The sequence below is a fragment of the Saimiri boliviensis genome, chromosome 7 (genome assembly GCF_048565385.1).
Source record: "Saimiri boliviensis isolate mSaiBol1 chromosome 7, mSaiBol1.pri, whole genome shotgun sequence".
NCBI lineage: Eukaryota > Metazoa > Chordata > Mammalia > Primates > Cebidae > Saimiri > Saimiri boliviensis.
This window is the reverse complement of record NC_133455.1, coordinates 125,890,264-125,913,500: the sequence shown is the minus strand read 5'-3', so window position 1 is coordinate 125,913,500 and position 23,237 is coordinate 125,890,264. Positions and strand designations below refer to the sequence as shown.

General features: G+C 55.3%; 2 protein-coding genes across 8 annotated transcripts in view; one reads left to right on the top strand and one right to left on the bottom strand.

Moving 5' to 3' along the window:
* TNFRSF1A (TNF receptor superfamily member 1A) overlaps window positions 1-5,214 on the top strand; it is a 14,942-nt gene extending 9,728 nt beyond the window's left edge. For both annotated transcript variants that reach the window (XM_074403422.1, XM_074403421.1), the window contains exons 4-10: window positions 149-298; window positions 507-585; window positions 3,071-3,144; window positions 3,283-3,396; window positions 3,697-3,725; window positions 3,925-4,213; window positions 4,341-5,214. In XM_074403422.1, coding sequence (XP_074259523.1) covers window positions 149-298; window positions 507-585; window positions 3,071-3,144; window positions 3,283-3,396; window positions 3,697-3,725; window positions 3,925-4,213; window positions 4,341-4,651 — 1,046 coding nt within the window. In that variant the 3' untranslated portion in view covers window positions 4,652-5,214. The remainder of the gene's footprint in view (window positions 1-148; window positions 299-506; window positions 586-3,070; window positions 3,145-3,282; window positions 3,397-3,696; window positions 3,726-3,924; window positions 4,214-4,340) is intronic.
* On the bottom strand, window positions 5,208-23,237 carry PLEKHG6 (pleckstrin homology and RhoGEF domain containing G6). Of its 6 annotated transcripts, XM_039461628.2 has the most exons (17): window positions 23,091-23,237; window positions 22,561-22,782; window positions 21,595-21,791; window positions 19,977-20,132; window positions 18,561-18,725; window positions 18,081-18,176; window positions 17,792-17,842; window positions 17,308-17,457; window positions 15,970-16,080; window positions 15,686-15,835; window positions 15,391-15,528; window positions 14,966-15,085; window positions 14,494-14,626; window positions 14,265-14,380; window positions 7,431-7,576; window positions 6,067-6,756; window positions 5,208-5,873 (listed from the first exon to the last, which is right to left on the bottom strand). In XM_039461628.2, exons 3-17 carry the CDS (start codon window positions 21,730-21,732, stop codon window positions 5,864-5,866), a joined length of 2,370 nt encoding a protein of 789 aa, XP_039317562.1. In that variant the 5' UTR covers window positions 21,733-21,791; window positions 22,561-22,782; window positions 23,091-23,237; the 3' UTR covers window positions 5,208-5,863. The 6 variants fall into 6 exon arrangements, with proteins under 6 accessions (XP_039317562.1, XP_039317564.1, XP_074259521.1 ...); XM_039461630.2 differs by lacking the exon at window positions 22,561-22,782; XM_074403420.1 differs by lacking the exons at window positions 5,208-5,873; window positions 6,067-6,756 and having other exon boundaries at window positions 7,476-7,576; window positions 14,265-14,376.

Genomic DNA, 23,237 nt, shown 5'->3' with positions numbered 1-23,237 from the left:
GGCAGGTGGGTGGGGGCATGTGTGTCGGTGGGACACGGCGTGGGTGTGAGTGTGTGTTAAGAGACAGGCACACACGTAGGGGCATGTCAGGAAGGGGGTGGAGGGACAGGGGATGCAGGACTCACACTCCATCTCCTCCCTGCACCAGAAGTGGGCCAGGTGGAGATATCTCCTTGCACAGTGGACCGGGACACCGAGTGTGGCTGTGGGAAGAACCAGTACCGGCATTATTTTAATGAAAACTTTTTCCAGTGTGTCAACTGCAGCCTCTGCCTCAATGGCACCATACTTATCCCCTGTGAGTGCAGCTCTGCTGATCCCAAGCCCTCTCCCCACCCCAGGGGCTGGCCCCTTTCCCATGCCGCGGCACTTCCTTTTCTTCCCCCTCGCGTAGTCCGTGGATCTGACGAGCAGCTCCCCCACCCTGTCCCTCATCACTTTCTCTGTCCTGTGGGGTGGGGGTCCACGGTGCTCCCCCTTTAGCGGTGCGGCACTTCTCCCCACAGGCCAGGAGAAACAGAACACCGTGTGCGACTGCCATGCCGGGTTCTTTCTAAGTGAAAACAAGTGTGTCTCCTGTAGTAAGTGAGTATCTCTGTGAGCTGCTGGGCACTGGATGGTAGCATGGGTTGGGATGGTGACTGTGGGGGGGAGCCACTAGCAGGGCAACGGATGCCAGGATGCCCCAGAGTGCTCAAGCGCCTACTGGCTGAGTGGAAGACACTTCGCTAAGACACCAGGCAGTCCTTCCCCTTGCTCTTCAACTCTTAAGAAGTCTTTGAGGCTAGAAGATCATGCCCCAAGGACTTGCAGCCCTTCCAACTCAGGTAGATTCTTGGGCCGTAGGATCTACCGCAGTTCATTGATTCGAGGACATACACTCTCACAGCTCTGAAATCAGACTGCATCTTCCTGTAATTGAGGATTCATCGTGGTTTAATTGGCAGCTTTGTGTGTGTCTGGGTGGTGATGTGAAGAAAGGCACCCTTTATTCTTGATGGCGTCTTTGGTTTGGTGCAATATGGTATTTCCTCCATCACTTTGTCCAGGCCTCCTCACTCCTGGCTCTCCAGAGGCTGTTCTTGTCACTCACTTGCAACGAATACACTCTGAGGGCTCTCAGAATCTGAACCAGAGCATAGACACTGGCTGTGTGACCTCGGGCAAGTTTCTCAACATCTCTGAGCCTGACTTTTGTTTTCTTCTTTTTTGAGACAGGGTTTCACTCTGTCACCCAGGCTGGAGTGCAGTGGCGCAGCCACGGCTCAGCCTCCACCTCCAGGGCTAAAGTCACCCTCTTGCCTCAATCTCCTGAGTAGCTGGGACTACAGGCGTGCATCACTGTGCTGAGTTAATTTTTTCTTTTTTGTAGAGACAGGGTCCTACTATGTTGCCCAGGCTGGCCTTGGACTCCTGGGCTCAAGCGATCCTTTGCCTCGACCTCCCAAAGTGCTAGCATTACAGGCATGAGCCACCATGTCTGGCCTGGGCCTTAACTTTTCTTATATTTGAAGTAAGCATAATGACATTCATTTGGTGAATTTGTGAGAACTAAAAGCAAGCAAACAAAACCTACAATATGTCTAACACAAAGCTATTTATTTTCCATTAATCTTCATCTCTTCTTTTTCTTTCTTTCTTTTTTTGTGAGACGGAGTCCCACTCTTTCACCCAGGCTGGAGTGCAGTGGCACGATCTTGGCTCACTTCAACCTCTGCCATCCAGGTTCAAGTGAGTCTTCTGCCTCAGCCTCCCCAGAACCTGGGATTATAGGCACAGGCCACCATGCCCAGCTAATTTTTGTGTTTTTAGTAAAATAGGGTTTCACCATGTTGGCCAGGCTGGTCTCAAACTCCTGATCTCAGGTGATCCACCCGCCTCTGCCTCCCAAAGTGCCAGGATTACAGGCATGAGCCACCGCACCTGGCTTCATCTCTTCTTGAAAGCACTTTTATGTATCATTCCATGTGGTTCTCACCATGAGCTTGAGAGGTGGGCTAAAGCGCCTCTTCCTGTTTTCAGCTTCCTGCTGGGAACTCACTCTCCCAAGTTCCTTCCAGCACCACCCCATAGAGTTTTCATCACTCCACATTGTCCAGTGACAATGCCCAATATGGAAGGTCTGCTGGTCCTGTAGGGTGCTCTCTGGCTGCCCCAGCGACAAGTATTTTAAATTTTTCACATGCATGTTTGACCCCCTCCTCCCTGAAGTCAGGTATTATAATTAGCAGTGTCATTTAAGAAAAAGCCCTTTGGCTGAACGTGGCGGCTCACGCCTGTAATCCTAGCACTTTGGGAAGCCGAGGTGGGCGGATCACCTGAGGTCAGGAGTTCGAGACCAGCCTGACCAATATGGAGAAACCCCATCTCTACTAAAAATACAAAATTAGCTGAGCATGGTGGTGCATGCCTGTAATCCCAGCCACTCGGGAGGCTGAGGCAGGAGAATTGCTTGAACCTGGGAGGTGGAGGTTGCGGTGAGCGGAGATCACACCATTGCACTCCAGCCTGGGTAACAAAATCAAAACTCTGTCTCAAAAAAAAAAAAAAAAAAAAAAAGAAAAAAAAAAGAAAGGAAAACAAAAGAAAAGTAAAAGCCCTTTAACCTCTCTTTGCCAAAGGATTCTCATCAACAAAACAGTGATGGAACAGCAATCCCAAGCTAGCTAGTTGCCTTCTCAAGCACTTATTAAATCAAGTGTAACGATTTTGCTTAATCCTCAAGCCTGAAAGGGGGGTGATCCCTGCGGTGATGAGAAAACCGAGGCTTGGCGGTTAATGGCTTGCCTAGATTCATGCTGCTAGCCAAGGAATGGACTGGAATTTACACCCTGACCCTGGCTGCTTTTCACATTTTCTACACAGCCTTTTCAAGATCCCTGCCAATTCTAAAATTAAATGATTTACGATCAACTGTGTTTCATTCTTCTGCATCGGTTCCCAAAACAAATTATATCAAGAGACAGCAGAAATATTTGTAAAGAAAGGATGTCTGACAGTCTGTGTTGGTGTTTTTCTGTGCTCCTCCAATGGTAGGGCCTCTGTTCACCAGTGCCACCTTTTCTTTTAGCTGTAAGAAAGACCTAGACTGCACGAAGTTGTGCCTGCCCCCGACTGACAATGTTAAGCGCCCTGAGGACCCAGGTGAGGAGAAGTGTCCCGGTACCCATGCTCACCTGTCCTCTCTTTCTCCTTACTCCACATGTCCATCCGTCCCACCCATCCATCTACCCGTGGCCTCTCTCTGCCCCTTCCTCTGACCGCCACGTGCTTTGTCTCCAGGCACCACAGTGCTGTTGCCCCTGGTCATCTTCTTTGGTCTTTGCCTTTTATCCCTCCTCTTCATTGGTTTAATGTATCGTTATCAACGGTGGAAGCCCAAGCTCTACTCCATTGGTGAGTGGGCTTTGGGAGGGAGAGGAAGCTGGTGGGGGTGAGGGAGGAGGTGCGTGGGTGCGATGGACAGGTGTGGAGGGAGGTGAGGAGTGTCCCCTCAGTTCACACCGCTGGGGACTCTGGGCAGGAGGTGGCCCTGAATGGCTGGGGAGAGGTCGAGCTGCATCAGTAGCTTTCTTGTCCCTGGGGCCACATAAGCCCTGAGGCATGTCACCACAATTCCCCACTGCCAGCTGAGTCCAGGGCGCCAGGGCTGAGAAAGGAAGTGAAATTTATGACGCTTTGTTTCTTTTTTCTCAGTTTGTGGGAAATCAACACCTAAAAAAGAGGTGAGATGAAATCAGGGAGCTACTCCCAAATGTCCCTGCTGTTCCTTATAAGTGCCTATTCAGCTCCCATGGAAACATCCTTCCCCTCCCGGGGGATCCCCTCATTCCCTCTAAGTCCCCCCCATCCAGAATAAAGAGGGGAGGGGCGGGGACTGGTTTTTGCTCCCCCACTAATGCTGCCCCACCTTCTGTCTTTCAGGGGGAGCTTGAAGGAACTACTTCTAAGCCCCTGGCCCCAACCCCAAGCTTCAGTCCCACTCCAGACTGCATCTCCACCCTGGGCTTCAGTCCCATGCCCAATTCCATCTTCACCTCCAGCTCCATCTATACCCCTGGTGACTGTCCCAACTCCGCGGCTCCCCACAGAGAGGTGGCATCACCCTACCAGGGTGCTGACCCCGTCTTGTCCCCAGCCCTCGACTCTGCCCTCATCCCCACCCCGCTTCAGAAGTGGGAGGACAGCGCTCACAAGCCACAGAGCGTAGACAGTGAGTTTCTCCTGCGGCTGGAGATGGAGGTGGGGGATGGAGGGACTGGCGGGGGAGAGGTGGGAGGGGTGCGGGCGGGGTCTGGGGTTGCCGCCCACCCGAGGCTCACCAGCCCGCGTGCCCCCAGCCGACGACCCCGCGACGCTGTATGCCGTGGTGGACGGTGTGCCCCCGCTGCGCTGGAAGGAGTTCGTGCGGCGCCTAGGGCTGAGCGACCACGAGATCGAGCGGCTGGAGCTGCAGAACGGGCGCTGCCTGCGAGAAGCGCACTACAGCATGCTGGCGGCCTGGAGGCGGCGCACGCCGCGGCGCGAGGCCACGCTGGAGCTGCTGGGCCGCGTGCTCCGCGACATGGACCTGCTGGGCTGCCTGGAGGGCATCGAGGAGGCGCTGTGCGGCCCCGCCACCCTCCCGCCCGCGCCTGATCTTCTCAGATGAGGCTGCGCCCCCGTGGACAGCTCGAAGGACGGTCGCTGCGAAACCCCCTTCTGGAGAGGAGGGGTGCTGGAGGAGCGGGCAGGAGCTGGCAGCCGCCTGCTTGGTGCTACCCTCTAGATGTACATGGCTTTTCTCAGCGGTCCGAGCGTCGCCGACAGTCAGCGCTGTGCGCTGCGTTCGTGCAGAGAGGTGTGCCTGCCGCGGGCCCAAGAGCCCGGGAGAGGCAGAGCGTGCCAAGAGCCTGAGTGGGTAGTTTCGGGGATGAGGGGCGCTATGCCTCATGTCTGTTTTGGGTATTCTCACCAGCAAGACTGCTCGGGGACCCCTGGTTTCTCTCTGAGCCTTTTTCATACATAAGCAGTCTTTTTTTTTTTTTTTTTAAAGCAATCATGTTACACTAATAGAAACTTGGCGCTCTTGTGCCCTCTGCCTAGACAAGCACAGAGCAGGATGAACTGTCCCAAGGCAGGGGTGAACACAGAACAATGGGGCCTCCAGTTGGAGCTGTGGACTTCTGTAAATGCACTAAATCTCGGAAATTAAAGCTCTGCTCTTGGAGAGAATGGTCTGCCTGGATGGGAAGCGGGGCAGAGGCCCAGTCCTGAGGGGTGATCTGGGAAAAGTCCTGTGCTAGGGTCAGGCAGCCCACCACCACCACGCCGACTGACAGAGAAGCAGCAGGCGCTCTCTCTGCCCTCCCTTATCTGTTGCCCAAGCTGGAGTGCAGGGGCGCCACCAAAGCTCACTGCAGCCTCCAACGCTTGGACTCCTGGGATCCTCCCACCTCAGCCTCCAGATATAGGCGCGCCACCACACCGGGCTAAATTAAAAAACATTTTTTTTTTTGTAAAGATAGGATTTCCCTCTATTGCCCAGGCAGGTCGAGAACTCCTGGGCTCAAGGGATCCCGCACCTCGGCCTCCCAAAGCTCTGGGATTATAGGCAGGCATGTCCAGCCAGGAAAGCCATTTTTATGCACAGGGGTCAGGTTTCTGTGGGGCTCAGGTGCACCTATGATACATAAATTTACAGTTTTGATCCTCAAAGTCCTCAGAGCAGGAGGCAGGGTGCCTGCGCCAGGCTTCCTTTGGGAAATGTGGGCTTTGAGGTAGAGTCAAGGATGCCGGAGGGTGACCAGCACTGCTGGTGAGAGACTTCCTCCGGGGAGAGACGCATGTCACAGGTCCTCATGTCACAGGTCCTCCGCATTCCTCACACCTCTCTGAAAAGACAGGACGGGGTGTGAGGGGTGTTAGGCGACAGTCAGTGGCAGTGGCTGAGGGTCAGGTGAAGAGTGAAGCAGAGAGCCCTTCCTGCCTCGCTCCCTGCTCCTGTACTGCCCTCTTTCTATACTGCACCCCCATACAGACATCCCCATCTGCCCCCTCCCAGGCTAGCTTCCCTCCAGCACTTACGATGTGGACAGGGGGGTGTCCAGCCGAATGATGTTGGTCTCCCGCATCCTCTGCAGCTGGGCCAGAGTCAGCTTCCGTGGCCTGCTGTCCCGGGGCTCCACGGCCCCCTCAATCCTTTGGGTGGCTAGCTCCTCCCGGATCTCTCTCAGCATGTCCTCAGCCCGCAGCGGGTGCAGGGATCTGTGGCCGGCACCCAGGAAGAGAGACCCCTCTTCCTCTTCCCCTGAGGACTCCCAGGGGCTCTCCCCGGCAGAGTCAGCATGGGTTGGGGAGGAGGGAAGCTGGCTCCGAAGCCAGGCCCTGTGCAGTGTTTCCACCACCACATTCCCTGGCATGGAGGCCCCATCTTCTTCCTCAGACCAGGTTGGTGGGTCTCCCCGGGGAAGACTGCCTCCTTTTCGGGTTCCTTCTGGCAGTTCGGGGGCACTTCGGCGTTGAGGAGCTTGGGAGTCAGGAGGCGGGGGACGCAGAGGGATGGCCCGGAGGTCCAGGGTGGAGAAGGTGAGGCGAGGGTCCCGCCGAAGGGCTCTTTGGCGTAGACGGCTCAGTGGGGAGCGGGACCCTGTGGGGGTACCTGGGATCAAAGTGCCGTAGCCAGAGTCTGAGGTATTATCTGGCACAAAGGGAGCATCTTCATCTGTGTCTTCCGTCACCACCAGGTGGGGGATGATGGTTGAGATGTCAGGAGTCCTACAATTAATGGTGAGGAGTCAGATGCATGGTGGTCAAGTTCAAGTCCAGGAAGGTTCCCTTGATCACTACATCCAGAAACAGGCCCTCTTCCAAACTTATTTTGGTATCGTCTTTCCATCTCACTGTGATTGGTTTTCTCATCTGGCTCCCTAGATTTTAAGCTCCTAAGAGAGCAGGGGCTGCCTCTAAGCTGTCTTATCCATAGCACCTGGTCCAGGATCTTGTATGGAGTGGGTGGTCAGGTGTTTGCTGAGTGGTTCCTGAACTCACCTGATGTTATCCTCAGGGAACGATTCTTCTTTTCTCCTTAAGAATGCCGCCAAGCAGCGTTGCTATCCTAGATGAACCTCTCATATTCCCTGGGGATTTGGCAGCTCTGATCTTCTGCAAATCCACACCCGCCTTCACTCTCCAGCCTGCTCCTCTCGGGCTGCTCCTGTGCGGCTCTAGGCTGGCTAACCCTGTAGGCTGTCCATGCCCTGTCCCCGACCCCCAACACAACTGATACTGACCTTCCCTATCCTGCCCAATAGACTGCATTCCTCTGTCTATTCCCAATTCCACCAAAAGTGTACTGTAATGCCATTTCTCAGCCTTATGGCTTCCTCCTCTTCCCCTCCCTGCCTGCGGCCCCCTACTTGTGGAGGTCTTGTAGTCCATGTGAGTCTTACCTCCTTTCTGCACTGTTCTGAGAGCCCTCCAGGGAAGGCGTGGAGGGCCTGGTGCTGGGGGACTCCCTGTCCTGGTCCCGATAGAGGGCCAGGAGCTCCCTCTTCTGTTGGATGTACTCCTCTTCCTTCAGCTTCTGTAGGGTTGCCTGGGAGAGGACACCTCATTATTAAGCGCTCCCATTTACTGAGCACCCCTCTAAGAGCGTTACATATATTACCGTATTTAATCTTTACAAAACCCCATTAGCCAGATATTTTTACCCCTCCCTTATCACCAAGACATGGAGACTCTAAGGTTGAGTAACTGCCCGAGGGGGTACTTCTTATAGTAAGAAAGTGGGGTGGGGTGGGGATTTGGTGTCACCAAACTCTGGAGCTGGTGTTGGGGGTGAGTGGGGTGAACAGAATGCCCCTTTTCCTACCTGTACAGGTCTTGCTTCTCATGCCCCCTTGGTAGACCCTTTATCAGGCCTTCCCCCTCCTTCAGGAAGCCCTCCCTGGTTGGTGGTGATGGTAGAGTAAGTGTTCTGAATTGGTACTGGTTGCTACTTCAAGAGCATCCCTCTCCTACCCCCTGGGCCTCTGCCCTGAAGCTGGGAGGAGCAGGAGGGCAGAACATGGGCAGAGGTGGGCTTTGTCCCGGGCTGAGGACTCTTCTGTCCTTCAGAGGGAGGAAAGTTCCTAGAAGGTTGAGGAGAGGATGCATTGTATCATCTGTCTTCCTCCCTCCCTCCCTCAGCTATTTCATACAGGTACCATCGGGACAAAATAGCGCCATCTGAGTAAGGTTCAAAGATCTTTGCACATGTGGTCGTTTGAGACACACCGTGGCCCTTTGGCATGGAGAACATGAAGGGTAGCCCATTTTACGGATAAGAATCCTAGACCTAGAGACGGGAAGTGACTTGCCCAAGGCCTCACAGGTGTGGAGAAGCAGAGCTGGGTCAGGGCCTTGCTCTTTGAGTCCTGGTTCAGTCACTGCAACACTTTCAAGGGCAGCCTTGAAGGGTAAAGAGTTACTGAAGGTCGTTAGCTTGGGGAGGGGAAGGGGAAGAGGAGGGGAGAGAAGGCAGCAGAGCTGAGGCTGGAGGCGGAGATGAGCCTTGGCAAAGGGGAGGTACGGGTAGCTGCTGCGGGCAGCGCTGACATCAGCCCTTGCTGGTATGGCCATATCACTGTTAAAATATCGAAGTCTTCCGTGCTGGTAAGGAAATGGCTGCTGCCTGGGCCTCATCCACTTCCCCCATCCCCATGATCTAGCAACTAGTGGGGACGGTCTGGCACAGCAGAGGACCCCAAGTACAATGCTCCCTTCTGATCGGCTGATGTCTGATTGGCTGATGGCTGATAGTGATTGTTCTGCCCAGCTTGGGGTATATGAGGCAGCAGCTCCTGGGCACCTGGACTTTCCCAAAACCTCTCAGGAAAGCCTGGAGGCAGCTGGGTCAGGACAAGAGATGAAATGGATGAACACGGATAGGAAAATGACATCAGGGTTATATTGCCGTTTTTTTCTGGCTCTCCAGTCACTTATTCCCAAGGGTGACAGCAGTCTTACGAGGTGTGGTCTGTTGGCCAGAGCAGGGGAGGGTACCTGGGGACAGGAAACCTGTGAGGGCCAGGCCCGGCGGCAGGATTCCCTCTTCCCCAGGCCTTATATCCCAGCTCCATGTGAAGTAGGGAAGGAGTGAGGGAAGGGAGGGTGGAGGGGCTGGGCTGATCTGCTTGTCCTGCTGGGGTGCCCTTTTGCCCCACAGGACCCAAATTCAGGTTTATGTTTGGGGTGCCAGGAGAGGGATGTTATGTGAAAGAAAGGAACTGGAAGGAAGTGGGGTTTCTGTAAGGGACGTCCAATGCCAGCATCTCTGCTAAACTCCTTGCCTGACCCAGGAAGAGGCTGGAGGTAGGCAGGGGGAGCCCCGAGCACAGGGGGACAGGGCCGTCTGAGGTGCCTCCCAGCAAGCCCAAAGCCTTTCCAGCAACCCTGGGAGGATTTTCTCAGCTTGGATAACAGGAGAGACATATAGGGGGCAGAGGGGAGGACGGGGAAGGAAAAGGAAATTGGCAGTTGAGCCAGAATGTGACACCCCTACAAACCCGAGAATAGGAAGGGAGGGCCCCCAGCAGGATTCTTCTTCCCTTGTCCCCGTGTAGAGGAAATGCCTCCTTTCCCTGCTGTCCCTGGGGTGGCTCCTAAATTCACCCACTCTCCTCCCAGAACTCCCCAGTGCTGGACTAAAACTCTGAAAGGCACCCACTGACTTCCCCAGCAACGGATGCGGATGCATTTCCCCAGTCAGCAGCTGGCCCTACCCAGGCCCCACGGACCATCCCTCTCTTCTAATGATGGCGATGGCAAACATTTATGGAGTGCCCATGCAGTGCTGGGCCTTGTGGCCAGCCACTTACAGACGTAATGGTCCTGTCTGTCCTGCGTGCACTGAAGTTCCCCAGAAGAGGTGAGGTAACTCCCTGACAGCTTACGTGTCAGAGCTCAGGGGGGACTCGGGTCTCTCCTTCCAACCCTGGCTCTTAGCCCTCACTGCCTCCTTCGGTCTCCCTGCTATAATTTCTTGGTTGCCGTCTCTGACAGCTCTTTCTGTTCCTGTCACTGTTCCTTTTCCTCTTCTCCGTCCCTGGGCCTTCCCCAAGATTCAGTCTCTTCTCCCTGCAGCTCATTTTCCCTAACAGTGTCAGCCATCACAGCTAGATCTGGTAACAAGTTAACATTTCTGCCACGGTGAGAAAACAATAGTCTGACCCCTGGGGATTGCTCTCTGAAAGGGACCAATAGAGATTCTACTGCCCTCTTCGGTTTATAAAGACTGATGGCTCTGGAGAAGATTCTCTAAGAATCTGGTGTGAGACAATAGCAGGAAAAGTAATTTCAAAGTTTCGATTTTCTCTGCTCTGCTAAGGAAGGCAGGGAGCCTTGGTGCATATCTTGGTTAGAGATCTTTACAGGTCTTTCCTGTTAGCCTGGAGTGAGACTACTGGGGTCTGAATTGTTTTGCATAGTAGAATACCGGTAGTTTTTAGTAGCCCCAGGGACTCTAGAGGGAGAAGGTGAGGGTCTGAAAGTTGTTCCATGAGTAAAAACCAAAAAAAAAAAAAAAAAAAAAAAAAAAAAAGAGAAAGTTTTGAAGGTGGGAGTGGCAAAGAAAAAAGGCAGCCTGTCATTCACCCCCACTGGCTGTCCTGGGGAGTTGGGGTTCTAGGAACACAGAGGCCCTAGAACCCCAACTTTTGTCCTTGGGCTTTTTTTTTTTTTTTTTTTGTCCTTGGGCTTTTGTCCTTGGGCTCCCCTTGAGCCTCTAGCCTTTAGGATATTTTTTTATTTGATTTTTTTTTTTTTTTTTTTTTTTTTTTTCTGGGACAAGGTCTCACTCTGTCGCCCAGGTTGTAGTGCCATGGTGAGATCATAGCTCACTGCAGGCTCTGACTCCCGGGCTCAAGCGATCCTCCCACCTCAGCCTCCTGAGTAGCCACCACCTCACCCAGCTAATTTTTGTATTTTTTGTAGAGACAGGGTTTTGCCATGTTGTCCAGGCTGGATGTTGACCTTCTGGGCTCAAGCCATCTGCCCATCTCAGCCTCTCAAAGTACTGGGATTACAGGAGTGAGCCACTGCGCCCAGCCAAGAAAATCTGATTAACCAACAGAATGGTGTCTCTTGCCAGTCAGTCCAGCCTTGTGGAAAGTGTGTTTAGGCCTAGGCAGAAGTGGTGGAGAGAAGTCCCTGCCTCATAGAGGGGACTGTGAACCGCGCTGGCAGCAGGGGGCGGGGCAGATGGGAGGCCACTCTCAACCCAAAACCCACCTGCCTCCCCTTGGGGTTTGTCTTTTGTCTTTATTTCTCACCTGAATTCCAGGTGTTTGTTTCTGTATTTCTCAAAGCTCCAAAGATATCTCCACTTGGGTATATCTTGGCTGTCTGCTTCAAAGCGCTGCTGTTAAAATATTCCTACCCTGACCCACTTCGCGGAGGAAGCAATAACTAAATAAACACGTTTCCCTTTCCCTTTCTAATGAATGCATTTCTGTCTGGGGTCCCATTGCCCATGTGGTCTTCCAGACAGAAACTTCGGGAGGCCAATCGTGCTCTTTGCCCCTGGGTATCTGGAGTTCCTGGGCCTGTGCCCAGTGCTGGCGCCAGGCCGTGTGCCTAAGCCGAATGACAGCTTTGAATCTCCCTAGGAAGCAGGTACCGTTATTATCTGTTTTGCAGCTGAAGAAACTGAAGTTGAGGGAGGTCATATAACTTACCCAAAGTGTCACATGGCTAGGACCCGGTAGGAACAGTGTCTGAATGTGGATTTTTCTGAATTCAGTAAAGATTTGAACCACAGTATCCTTAAGGCTCGCCTGCCTCGTCCCTCTTGATCTCCTTTCTTCTCCTCTGTTTCTGTCCTTTTTTTGCAGTATCTCCCTAAGACTATGGCACTAAACCTTCAATGTTTTTCACACCCAAACTAGCACAATAAACTTCCTGCCACCACTTTCTCCCTCCTCCAGCCCACCTAGCATCCCGACACCTGATTTCCGACACTGATCTCACCATGTCATTCCCTAGCTCAGGAATTCACGGCAGGGCTATGCATGGTGGTTCACGCCTGTAATCCCAGCACTTTGGGAGGCCTCGGTGTGCAGATCACTTAAGTTCAAGGGTTCAAGACCAGCCTGGGCAACATGGCAAGATCCTGTTTCTACAAAAAAATGCAAAAAATTAGCCAGGTGTGGTGGTGCGCAGCTACTTGGGAGGCTAAGGTGGGAGAATCATCTGAGCCCAGGAAGTTGAGGCAGCAGTGAGCTGTGATCATGCCACTGCACTCTAACCTGGGCTATGGAGTAAGACTCTGCCCCCTGACCAAAACAAATAAACAAACAAACAAACAAACAAACAAACAAAAAACAAAGAATTCACGGTGGCTGTCTCTTGTCAACCCTATTCAACTCAAGCCATCCAGGCCACAGGGTGCTGCAACTCTGTGGTTCTATAGTATCTGGCCTCTTACCATGCACTCACAAACCCTGTGCTCCAGATTTAGGCAGATATGGTCATCATTCCAGAAATAAATCCAGCCAAAATGGTCCTCTGATTCTTCTGCCCATGGTCTTTCCCATCCTTCAAAGTCCAACTCAAACACCCCTCCCTGGCCATTCCACTCCTGCAGTGGGTTGAATAGTGCCCCCCCCCCCCCACACACACAAAGATATATCTCATTCCTAACTTCTGAAACCCAGGAATGTGACCTGATTTCGAAAAAGCGTCTTTGCAGATTTGCAGAGATCCTAAGAGCTCAAGATAAGCTCTTCCTGGATTTAGGGTGGGCTCTAAATCCAATACTTGTGTCTTTCTAAGAGAAAGGAGAGGGAGATTTGGACACAGGACACACAGAGAGGAAGTCCAGCGGAGGACAGAGAAACAGACTGGAATTCTGTTGCCACAAGCCACAAAACACCTGGGGCAGCCCGGAGCTGGAAGAGGCAAGGAAGGATTCTCCCCTAGAGCCTCCAGAGGAAACTCAGCTCTGCCAGCACCTTGGTTTGAAACTTCTGGCTTCCAGAACTGCGAGAGAGTAAGTTTCTGATGGATTTTAGGCCACCAAGTTTGTGGGACCTCATACAGCTCCATTTGTATCTCTCTCTTATTTTGAATTCCTCCTGCTTTTTATCTGCTCATATCACTGCCCTACCTGACTCCTTCACTGGCCCTCTGTCATCTATAGGACAAAGCTCACCTACAGGATGCCTTATCATGACATCCAGAGACGGGCATGACCTGGTGGCACTTTCCCACCAGCCTTTCCCTGTTGCTCTGCTCTTGCACTTTATACTGTAGCAATAACCAGCGGGGACAGTTCCGTCTCACACACGACTGTTTCACATTTCCGGCCTTTGTACTTTCTGCTCTTCCACGTGGAACGCCCTTCCCTCCCTCCCTTGAGTCCCTGACACACTCCTAGGTATCCTCCCAACGCTGCTCAGATACCAGCTCCTCCATGTCCCTTCCCAACAGGCCCAGCAGACAGTGCCTTGCTCCCTTCTCTGCCCTGGCTTTATTCTACATACATCTTTCTATTACTTATGTACTAATTACTCCAACTAGGCTGCAGCGCCTATACCTCGAGGACAGGAATGGCAGTCTATTCTCTTCTGATTCCCTAGCACCTAGCCCTAGCACCTGTACTCAGCAAGTGCCCCATAAATGTGGCGAATGGAGGATGACTTCTAGCAGTTAATCGTTCCAGGCTGCACAAACCTTCAGAGGATGCCACGTCTTGGGCTCTCCCAGTGGCTGGCACAGTAGCTGGACAATGGCTTTTTCCACCTTCTGATGGTTGGTGGAGGCACTACCTCCCTCTTTGGGGCTCACCAGCGGGTCCAGTCTGAACCTGAAACCACCCAGCCTTTCTCTCCTCCTCTTCCTCCCCTCTGTGCTTCCATTTCCTTCCTCCCGCCCTCCCTGCTTGCTTTCTTTTCTTTTCTTTCTTTTTGAGACAGGGTCTCACTCTGTCACCCAGGCTGGAGTGCAGTGGCACGATTTCAGCTCACTGCAACCTCTGCCTCCCGGGCTCAAGTGATTCCCCTGCCTTAGCTTTCTGAGTAACTGGGACTACAGGCTTATACCACCACGCCCAGCTAATTTTTGTATTTTTAGTAGAGACGGGGTTTCATCATGTTGGCCAGGCTGGTCTCAAACTCCTGACCTCACGTGATCCTCCCACCTCAGCCTCTCAAAGGTCTGGGATTACAGGTGTGAGCCACCGCTGTGCTCCCATTTCTGAGCTCCAGACCCCTGTCCATGCCTCCCCATTCCTGGCTTTCCCATACCTGGGCCTGCTGGGTCTTCTCCAGCCACTGGGCCCGGTCTGTAGAGCTGGGACAGTGAACAATGAGGGCGCTGGAGACACACTGGAATTCAGTGAGGTGGATGAGCAGGAAGCTGTCTGGATAGAGGCGACAACCTTCAAGAGGCCAGCCTTTATTTGCTCCCCATCCCAACCCCTCCTTTCCCTCGCTAAGCGGGGAGGGGAAAAGGCTCCCTGCAGGAAGGACTTACGAGGGTCTCGCAGGGGTTGGCACACAAGCCTCTCCAGCATGAGAGGGGGCCGGATGACCTTGGCTTTGTCCGCCTTGCGTTGGGGCTTGGTCACGAGGAGCACGTCAGAGAAGAGGAACAGGTACACGTCCAGCTGCGCGTGGGGCGCGGGGGAAAGAGACAGGGTCAGCTGGAGCCAGGGGCGGGGCTGGTCCGGGAGGAGGCTCAGGCGTGGTGCGCAGGCGTGGTGCGCAGGCACACGGGGACACACGCAGAGCCCGAATGTGGGAGTGGGTGGGGGCGTCGCTCTGGTCCCCTGTCTTGCTTTACAGGCAGGGAAAATGGCTGGCTCAGGGTCACACAAATGACTGGAGCTTAGCCAGAACCACATCCTCTTCCCAACACCCCTCTTCTCCGGCTTCCCCTGGAAGTTTCTGCCTCTTACCTTCTCCCACCGTGCCCATCCCCTCCACTCTGCCCGCAGGACCCTCACCTTCCCTTCTCGCCCTTCCTTCACTCGCACGGGTCCTTCCAGCAGCAGCTGTCTGGTGTACTCAGGGGCAACTCCCAGCATGGGGGACATCAGGTCCAGGGTGGAGAATGGACGAAGGTTCTGAGGGACACACAGGGGAGGGGTCAGGGCACCTGGCAGGCTGCCTGGACTTCCTGGCCAAGGGCGGCTCCTGGTTCTGCCACCAACACCTTTCTGTCTCTATCCTTCCCCCACGGGCCACAGGAAGCCTCCCAGTGTCTCCTTTTTACACTGCTGCCTCTACCCATTGGGCTGTCACTACCGGGAAGAATGATAGACACCCCTGTGGCACCCAGGTGTGGGGTGTTCTGGCCTCTCCAGGCCTCCCCTTCACCAGTATCGCTAGGACCTTGCTTTTTCTGCGTCCCTTCCCTCTGCCCTCTCACCTTCTCCACCTCGTCACTGGGTGGCTCCAGCACCTCGTAGGGCCCGATGCGTTGGGCTGCAGCCATCAAGCTCTCTTGTTCTTCGCCCTGGCGGACCTGTCCATTGATGTGTCGCAGGAATGACTCCACGGCTTCGATCTAGGTGGAGTTGGGGGTGCGGGAGGAGGGACAGCTCAGCACCCCTCCCAACCGACACCAGCCACAGCACAGCGCCACACTGTCACAGACACAATAAGAAAGAGACCTGTTTCCAGTCCCCGACTCATCAGAGTCCTGGCCCCCCTGGGGCACCTACCATGGCATTCAGGGCCTCTTGGGCTCGTGCCCCGGGGCTCCTCTTGAGCACAGCGTGGAGCAGCAGTGGGTACTTGGTGATGCGCTGGTGGGGCTTGATGAGCAAGTCACAGAGCATCTGCCTCCCGGATCGCTTGTGCTTCTCACACCACTGCAGGGAAGGCGGGCAGGGCTCAGGGGTCTGCTTCCTCCTGCCCTGCCTAGTGGTGAACTCAGCTTCAGGCTCAGCTGGAGACTGGCTGGTTAAGGGGCACCCGTCCCTCTCCCCGGCACCCCCTTTCCCACCTGTACGAAGGTATGGAAGAGAGGGTTAGTTTCTTGCTGCTTTCGGGCGTAAGCCATGGTCTGTTTCACTCGGAGACAGTACTGGACATAGGGCTGGAACCGCTGGCCAAACTGGAGAGACAGATACAGGAGGTGATGGGGAGAAGGCCATGCATGCAGGCTCTGGCCTTTGCCCAGGAGCAGATGAAGAGAGAGCCTCACAGAGGCCCTTGGCACAGCTCCTGCCGGTCCCTCCCTCCCTCCCGCCCTCCCAGGATTGTTCTTGAGCCCAGGCCCCTCTCTCTGGATTCTGGGGAGGAGCGGAGGTCCCGACACAGACCTAGAGCTCAGAGAGCTCTCTCCATCCACAGAGCTACTGGGCCCTGCTGCTCTGGACTTACTCTCCCACCATCAATAATTCAGCTGGGCCGTTTACAGAACGTTGTAGATCCCATTTCACCCGGGGATGGGGTGGCGGCCTAAGGGTTTGCTCAGAAGCCTTGCTCCCGTGGAGGGGGTGCCTAAGGCTCCCGGGAGACGTGCGCCTGCCTCTCTCTACCTCTCTACCCCACTGCAACGTTCTCCTGCAGGGCCCATGTTTTCCTGGCTAGGTAACATCGTAGAAGAAAGTCGGACTCCAGGCCCTCTCGCTTTCTCTTGTCACTCTTCTCCACGCCCCAAGCACCTCCTGTGGCCTTTTACAACTGCCCAAGTCATCCTAAGGGTCTCCTCACTTAGACCCATTTGCTGTCCCCAGCTTTTGTAGTTGATGGGAGCCGAGTTGTGACCCTTCCCTGAGACAACTGCATTTTCTTTCTTGTTTGTTTTGTTTCATTTTTTTTAAGTCAGAGTCTCACTCTGTCGCCCAGGCTGGAGTGCAGCGGTGCGATCTCAGCTCACTGCAACCTCCACCTCCCTGGTTCAAGCAATTCTCTGCCTCAGCCACCTGAGTAGCTGGGATTACAGGTGCCTGTCACCACACCCAGCTAATTTTTTTCTATTTTTAGTAGAGACAGAGTTTCACCATCTTGGCCAGGCTGGTCTTGAACTCCTGACCTCATGATCCACCTGCCTCAGCCTCCCAAAGTGCTGGGATTACAGGCATGAGCCACTGCACCCGGCCTGAGACAGCTGCATTTTCACTTCATAAGGGCCTCCAGAACAAGGAGCCTTTGGCACAGAGGTCAGTCAGACTTGCGGCATGAAAGGCAGAGGTGGGGTGATATTAGGGGTAGGGGCTGTGTCCTGCAGCTCCTCAAGTCACACAGAGATTTGTGTACTGCAGCCATGCCCTACACACAGGATCCCCGAGGGCTCCCACTTCTGCCCCATCCAGACACAGCCCTTCAAAGGCCTCACCGTCAGGAAGCCGCTTTGCAGGCCGACGGGGTCCAGGGGCTGGCCCGAGGCCCGAGTCTCCTCCAGGGTGGGCCCCAGCACCTCCTCCCAAAAGCTCCGGTGGGTTCGAATCAGGCTGGGGACATTTCCAAACAGGGTCTCAGCTGACACCTGGAGGAGGGAGCAGAACTGAGTAGCACGCCTTTGGCAGGTCACCAAGGGCAGCACTGGCCAAGGAAGGGTGAGAACCCTAAGCTTGGGCAGCAGGGGCGGGGACGGAGAAGGATGAGCTGGCAGCGGGCCTGGAAGATCTCAAGGACACTGGTCTGGGAAATGGGGGGCCTGTGGCCTGCTTGGAGTCCCCAGTAACAGGGGAGTAGGGAGGGCAAGGTGTCCCCAAAAATGGGGCAGTGGGAATTCAGACAGGCATGGGTGGAGGGCCCGCCCTCATCCTCAGGCTCAGAGCTCAGGCTGTGCCAGGGTCCCCTCCTGAGTGCCCACTCACTTCCGTCAGCAGTCCCACTCGCTGCAAGTTGAGCAGGCCGGCGGCTAGGAGCTGCAGGGAGGGAAATAAGGATCTCAGGGCCCTCCCTCCCTCCTCTCAGGATCCAGCACAGCCCTTCAGGGTCAACTCCCAGCCCCCACCAACTTCAGTATTGCCAACCTCTCTCCCTGGATCCCAGACTGGCCAAAAATCCTGCCCCTCCCTCCCCCAGTGACTTGCGTTCCAATCTGAGAGGATGGGGGATCATGCAGGGAAGATGGGGCCGGGGCTGGGGCGGAGGGAGGCTCACATCGGTCATGATCTTGAGCTTTCTCACGTAGATCAGCTCGGTGGTCAGGAGCTCCCACAGGGCTTCCTGTTGGTGGCAAAGCTCCCGGCTCATCTCCTGGGGTGGGGAGAGTGCTGCGTCAGCTGGGGAATGATGATTAGAATGGCAGGTGCCAGCTGTTAAGTGCTACAGGATGTACTGCATAGGTTCTAGGTACTTTGTACATGACCATGACCTTTTCACCCTCAAACCAATGCTCCAGTGTACAGGTGGCATTATCTCCATCTTACATTTGTGCCAACTGAGGCCCAGAGAACTTTATTGTCTTCACCAAGGTCTCAGAAGTAAGTGGCAGCGCTGGGATCTGAGCCCAGATCAACGAGTTTCCAGATGCTTTTTCCACATGACCCCACTTCCCGAGGCCTTTCCCTCCTCCAGAGCAGAATCTGTGTGTGCATTCGCACCGTGGGGACAGACTCACTTTGTGAGTTTCAGGCTCACCTTGTGCCCAGGCACCAGCTCCCTCCAGGACTTCTCGATGGTCAGGCTGCTGTCGCCACCCTCTCCTATCTCCCAGTGCTGCCGGTCCTCGGGGGGCAGGCGGGGCATCCCAAACATGCTGAAAGTGTGCAGCCTCACCTCCAGCTCGTGGGCCTTGCTGACTTCCTGGGGAGCCAAGAAGGGCATCAGCTCTGACCACATCCTTGGCACCCAGCCACAGGGTTCCGGGAGGGCTGCGTGTGTGTACGTGCGTTTAAGTGTGTGTGTGTGTGCATGCGTGTGTGTGTATGTGTGTGTGTGTGTCTAGGACGGGAGGGGGCATGCAGCACTGAGCTGGGGGACATGGAGGCCTAGAGGATGGAGGTCAGCCCCAGCTGGAATTCCAGGGAAAAATGCATTGCTGGAATATGGGTAAAGAGGCACCCTTGTCTGCAGAATGGTCCCTGAAAGGGGTGCAGAAAGGGGTCTGAAATGGGCTCCCTGACAGGAAAGAGGTCTTCTGTGGGTCTCCTGATTCAGAGTGAGGTAGGGGAGGGACAGAAACAGATGCTTCAGAGGGACCTTCAAGTGAATCAGAACAAGACTTAGAGAACCAGTGGTCTCAGGCACTGTTTTGACATTTGCCTATGAAATGGGCTTTTTTATGAACAGCATGGTTTTTTACAGGTTTCTTTCTTTGCTTTTTTTTTTTTTTTGAGATGGAGTTTTGTTCTTGTTGCCCAGGCGAGAGTGCAGTGGCGTAATCTTAGCTCACCATAACCTCCACCTCCCGGGTTCGAGCAATTCTCCTGCCTCAGTCTCCTGAGTAGCTGGGATCACAGGCACGCACCACTATGCACAGCTAATTCTTGTGTTTTTAGTAGAGAGGGGGTTTCATCATGTTGTCCAGGCTGGTTTCGAACTCCTGACCTCAGGTGATCCACCTGTCTCGGCCTCCCAAAGTGGTGGGATTACAGGCGTGAGCCTCTGTGCCCCGCCCATTTTACAGGTTTCTTTGGTACCAAGTAATGTGGGCAATAGACAATCCTGACCCTCACTCATTCCATCCAGATGTGGCTTGGGAGGAGGGGTGAGGCTCACCGAAGCGCTGAAGGATGGCGTGGCCCTGAGGATGGAGGGATTATATCTAACTGTCAGTGACTTGCTGATTTGACTTGCTAATTTTCAAAACCTGAAAGCTCCGTATCAGTTCTTTATCCATGTTTAAGCAAAGTGTCTCATGTCAAAGTCCCTGGTTGCAATCCATGGACCAAGGAGAAATGTATCCATGAGACGTCCTAGGCAGAGCCATGTCTGACTGGCAGGCAGTAGCCTCCCAGATCTGTGCTCTCAGCCCCTGGCGTTTGCTGGTCATCTGTGGAGCCATCACAACTGGGGCCCGTATGCGTGGGGATGGGAGGAGAGGGACCCCCTTACCTTGAGTTTGGGGGAGTGAGGTGGGCCGGCTCCCATGTGGCCTCCATGCCTCTTCTCGGGTTCTGAGTCTCGAAACCTCATGGGTGACAGGCCCCGGGCCTGGCCAGAACCCCTGGCAAAGGGGACATACTGCTGGAGGCGTCGGCGACTGGGATCCTGGGGGAGAAGCAGGGGAAGTTCTGGGGCTGCCTCCCTTTCCCCAGAAACCCAGTGAGGTAGTAGGGGGCCAGGCTTGGCTCTGGATGTCGTCCCCCACCCTGGTAAGTTGCGCTGGCTCACCTCTCACCGCAAACCAGTTTGGCGTGGGCTGTTCCTGCCCTGAGTCACAGCGGCCGCTGCCAGCAAGGCTAAGCTGAGTGGGCAGGGGCATGACAGTCTGCCTCCCCAGGGGGGTCTGGGGCAGAAGTGGGACCTCCTGCCAAGCAGGTGCACAGGCACGCACATGCCTGAGCTCTGGTGAATGTGCCCCCACTGCCTCCTGCTCTCTGTACCATGAGGTGTGCATGGACAAGGCGTGGTGCACGTGGCATTCTGGTCTCTTGTAATTCTCCTTGTCTGTGACCAGCCTCCCTCACACATGGGGACACGGGCACATACATGTGCAGCCTCCTCCCCAGGGGCGTGCAGCCTGCATCCCATCCAGCTGGGAGTGGCTGCCCTTCTGTGTGAAAGGCTGTGGCCACAGCCACATGGCTCCTCCCAGGGCAGGCCTGGTCACATTCCTTCATTTGCCTGTGGCCTGAATTACCCCACATACTTCCTAGTCTCCCTTCTCACCTATTGCCTAGGAGAGTCCCATCTCCAAGGGTGAAATTCTCGTGCAGTGAGGCAGGGGATATCCCAGCCAGAAGCGGAACTGTCCTCAAGGTGGAGGGGAAGCCTGCAGGCTGAGGGACAGACCGGGCTTCCACACCCCTCTCCGTGGTGAGGATTGGAGGAGGGCCAGGCAGGTGGAGCCAGGGGTGGAGCCAAGGTGGGCACCTTCCTGTTCCTACCCACCACGGGAAGAGCAGGGACATCCTGAACCTTTGCTCTTCTTCATCCTGACTCAGGGAGGCACAGATGTCAGGAAGCCCTCAAATTCCTGCCAAGGAGAGGCGGGAGCCTGGGAGGTGCCAGCTCAGGGTTTGATGACCTTACCGGCAGCTCTGCACCTGAGACCTGTCTAACAGCACTCCTCTGTGGGCCTGGTTTCTCCTAGCTCTACCTCTCCTGCCCAGCTGTCTGGGACTGGGGTGTGACATCCCTAGAGCCTGGCCTGGCACTGCCCTCCTCTCCCCCACAACCCAGAAAAGAAGAGCAGGGTAAGGCGCAGGAATAGTGCAACCTCTGAACCTGTATGTCAGGTGTCCCCAAACTATGGCCCCGCGGGCCGCATGCGGCCCCCTGAGGCCATTTATCTGGCCCCCCGCCGCACTTCAGGAAGGGGCACCTCTTTCATTGGTGGTCAGTGAGAGGAGCACAGTATGTGGCGGCCCTCCAACGGTCTGAGGGACAGTGAACTGGCCCCCTGTGTAAAAAGTTTGGGGACGCCTGCTGTAAGGGGACAGAGGCTCTGCACCCAGGTGTCCTCCCTCCTGCCCCACCAGGTCACTTTTGGGGCACAGCCTAGGCTTACCGGCACGGGGCCTCCTCGGGGATAGAGACTGCCAGCAGTGCTCTGAGCAGAGGCTCGATGCCGGCCCCCATAAGTCTCAATGCGGGAGGCCACGAGTCCCGGTAGGGGGCCCTCATTTGGAGGACCCAAGGCCTGCATCCCTTCTCTCCTGGGTCACCTCCAAAGGGCCATAACTTCAGTATTCAATAAAAGGCGTCCTGTAGGGCGGCAAGAGAGAAAAGAGGAATGAAGGGCCATCCCCAATCAGTGAATGACACCAGGCGGGAGACCAAGGCTGGTGGGGGGCCTGGGGAGAGGGTGCAGGGGGAGAGGAGAGGGCTGAGGGCGTGGTCACTTGTTGGGGAGAAAATGGCTGCCTCATCTATGACTTGGTGAGAGTAGGGTAGGTCCAGGCACATGCTGGGTAGAAGGCCCCTTGGAGATGTACCTCCTCTCTCACATATGTGCGTTTTTGGGGTACAGACTCCTGCACTGGCCTCAAACGGGAACAAGGGTCACAGACAGGTCTCAGGCTTTCTGGATACACCCAGATGGGAGAGCTCTCCTTGCACCTGGATATTACCCCATCCCCTTCCCATATAAAGCCTGGGAAAAAGCAGGAGCGAGGCCATGGGTTGGGCGGGGTGGGGTGGGAGTGGGGGTGGCCGCAGACAGCCCAGTCTGCCACCCGTTTTTGCACAGCCTGCAAGCTAAGAATGGTTTTTGCATATTTACGTAGGTGAAACAACCGCGACCCCAATGCGGAAAAAAAAAAAAAAAAAACCCACCAATATTTTGGGACAAGTAAAAATTACATGATATTCAAACTCAGTGCCCGTAAATACAGTTTGGTTGGAATGCAGCCTCCTCTGCTGGTCTCCTAATAGTCCATGACTGCTTTCTTGCTAGTTAGGACAGACGGTGTGGGCTGCAAAGTCTCTCATATTTACAGTCTGGCCTTTACTGAAAGGCTCGCTCATCTCTTACCTGAACCCTCCTGGCCACAGACAGGGAGGTGAGTGGGGCCAGGAGTGAGTGTCCGGCCACTGGCCTTAGCGACCAGACAAACAGAAGAGTTTCTCTGCTCTTGGGTTCTATTCGGTCCTCCCCAGCCTCTGGGAACAGCACCTCGGAGCTGGGGGCCAGGCGTGGGGCTCCATCCCTTCCCCCTAAACCTGAGGGGAGGGCCCGCCCTCGAGTGGGCAGGGCCTGGAGAGGAGAGGCCTCCTAAGGGGGTGGGCTCAGGGAGGCCCCCAGCAGGTGGTCTGAGGTCCCTCCTCAGCCCTCCCCTTACTGTTCCTCCGATTTAGGAGTAAAGGAGGAAACGTTCACCGTCCCTCGTGCCGCCTCCCAAAAGTCCTCCCTCCCACGGAGGGTCTCCCTGGCACTGCTCCCTACCCAGGGTCGTTTCTCAGCCTAGCCCCCAGCTCCCCCTCCTCCCTTCCCCTGCGCCCCAGCTCCCAGGCCCCGGGTCCCCGCCGCCCCGCGCCGGGCCGCGCAGCCCTCCCGCCGCTCACCTGTGCCTGCAGGTGTCCCCGCGCCCGCTGCCCTCGCCGCCTCCCCCCCGTGGGGCTCCCCGTCGCCGTCGGCTCCCCGGCGATGCCAGCCAGCCCCGCTGCCCGGCCTGGGACTGGGACCTACGGCCCGCGGGAGCCGGGCGCGCG

What these genes read in the sequence shown, in the direction of transcription:
- PLEKHG6 (XM_039461628.2), bottom strand. Translation starts at nt 21,732, where the DNA reads ATGCAGGCCTTGGGTCCTCCAAATGAGGGCCCCCTACCGGGACTCGTG. An exon ending in CTCACTCCCCCAAACTCAAG is followed by an intron (nt 18,726 to 19,976) that starts GTAAGGGGGTCC and finishes TTGGCTCCCCAG; the next exon opens with GAAGTCAGCAAGGCCCACGA. An exon ending in CCAGTGACGAGGTGGAGAAG is followed by an intron (nt 15,086 to 15,390) that starts GTGAGAGGGCAG and finishes TGTGTCCCTCAG; the next exon opens with AACCTTCGTCCATTCTCCAC.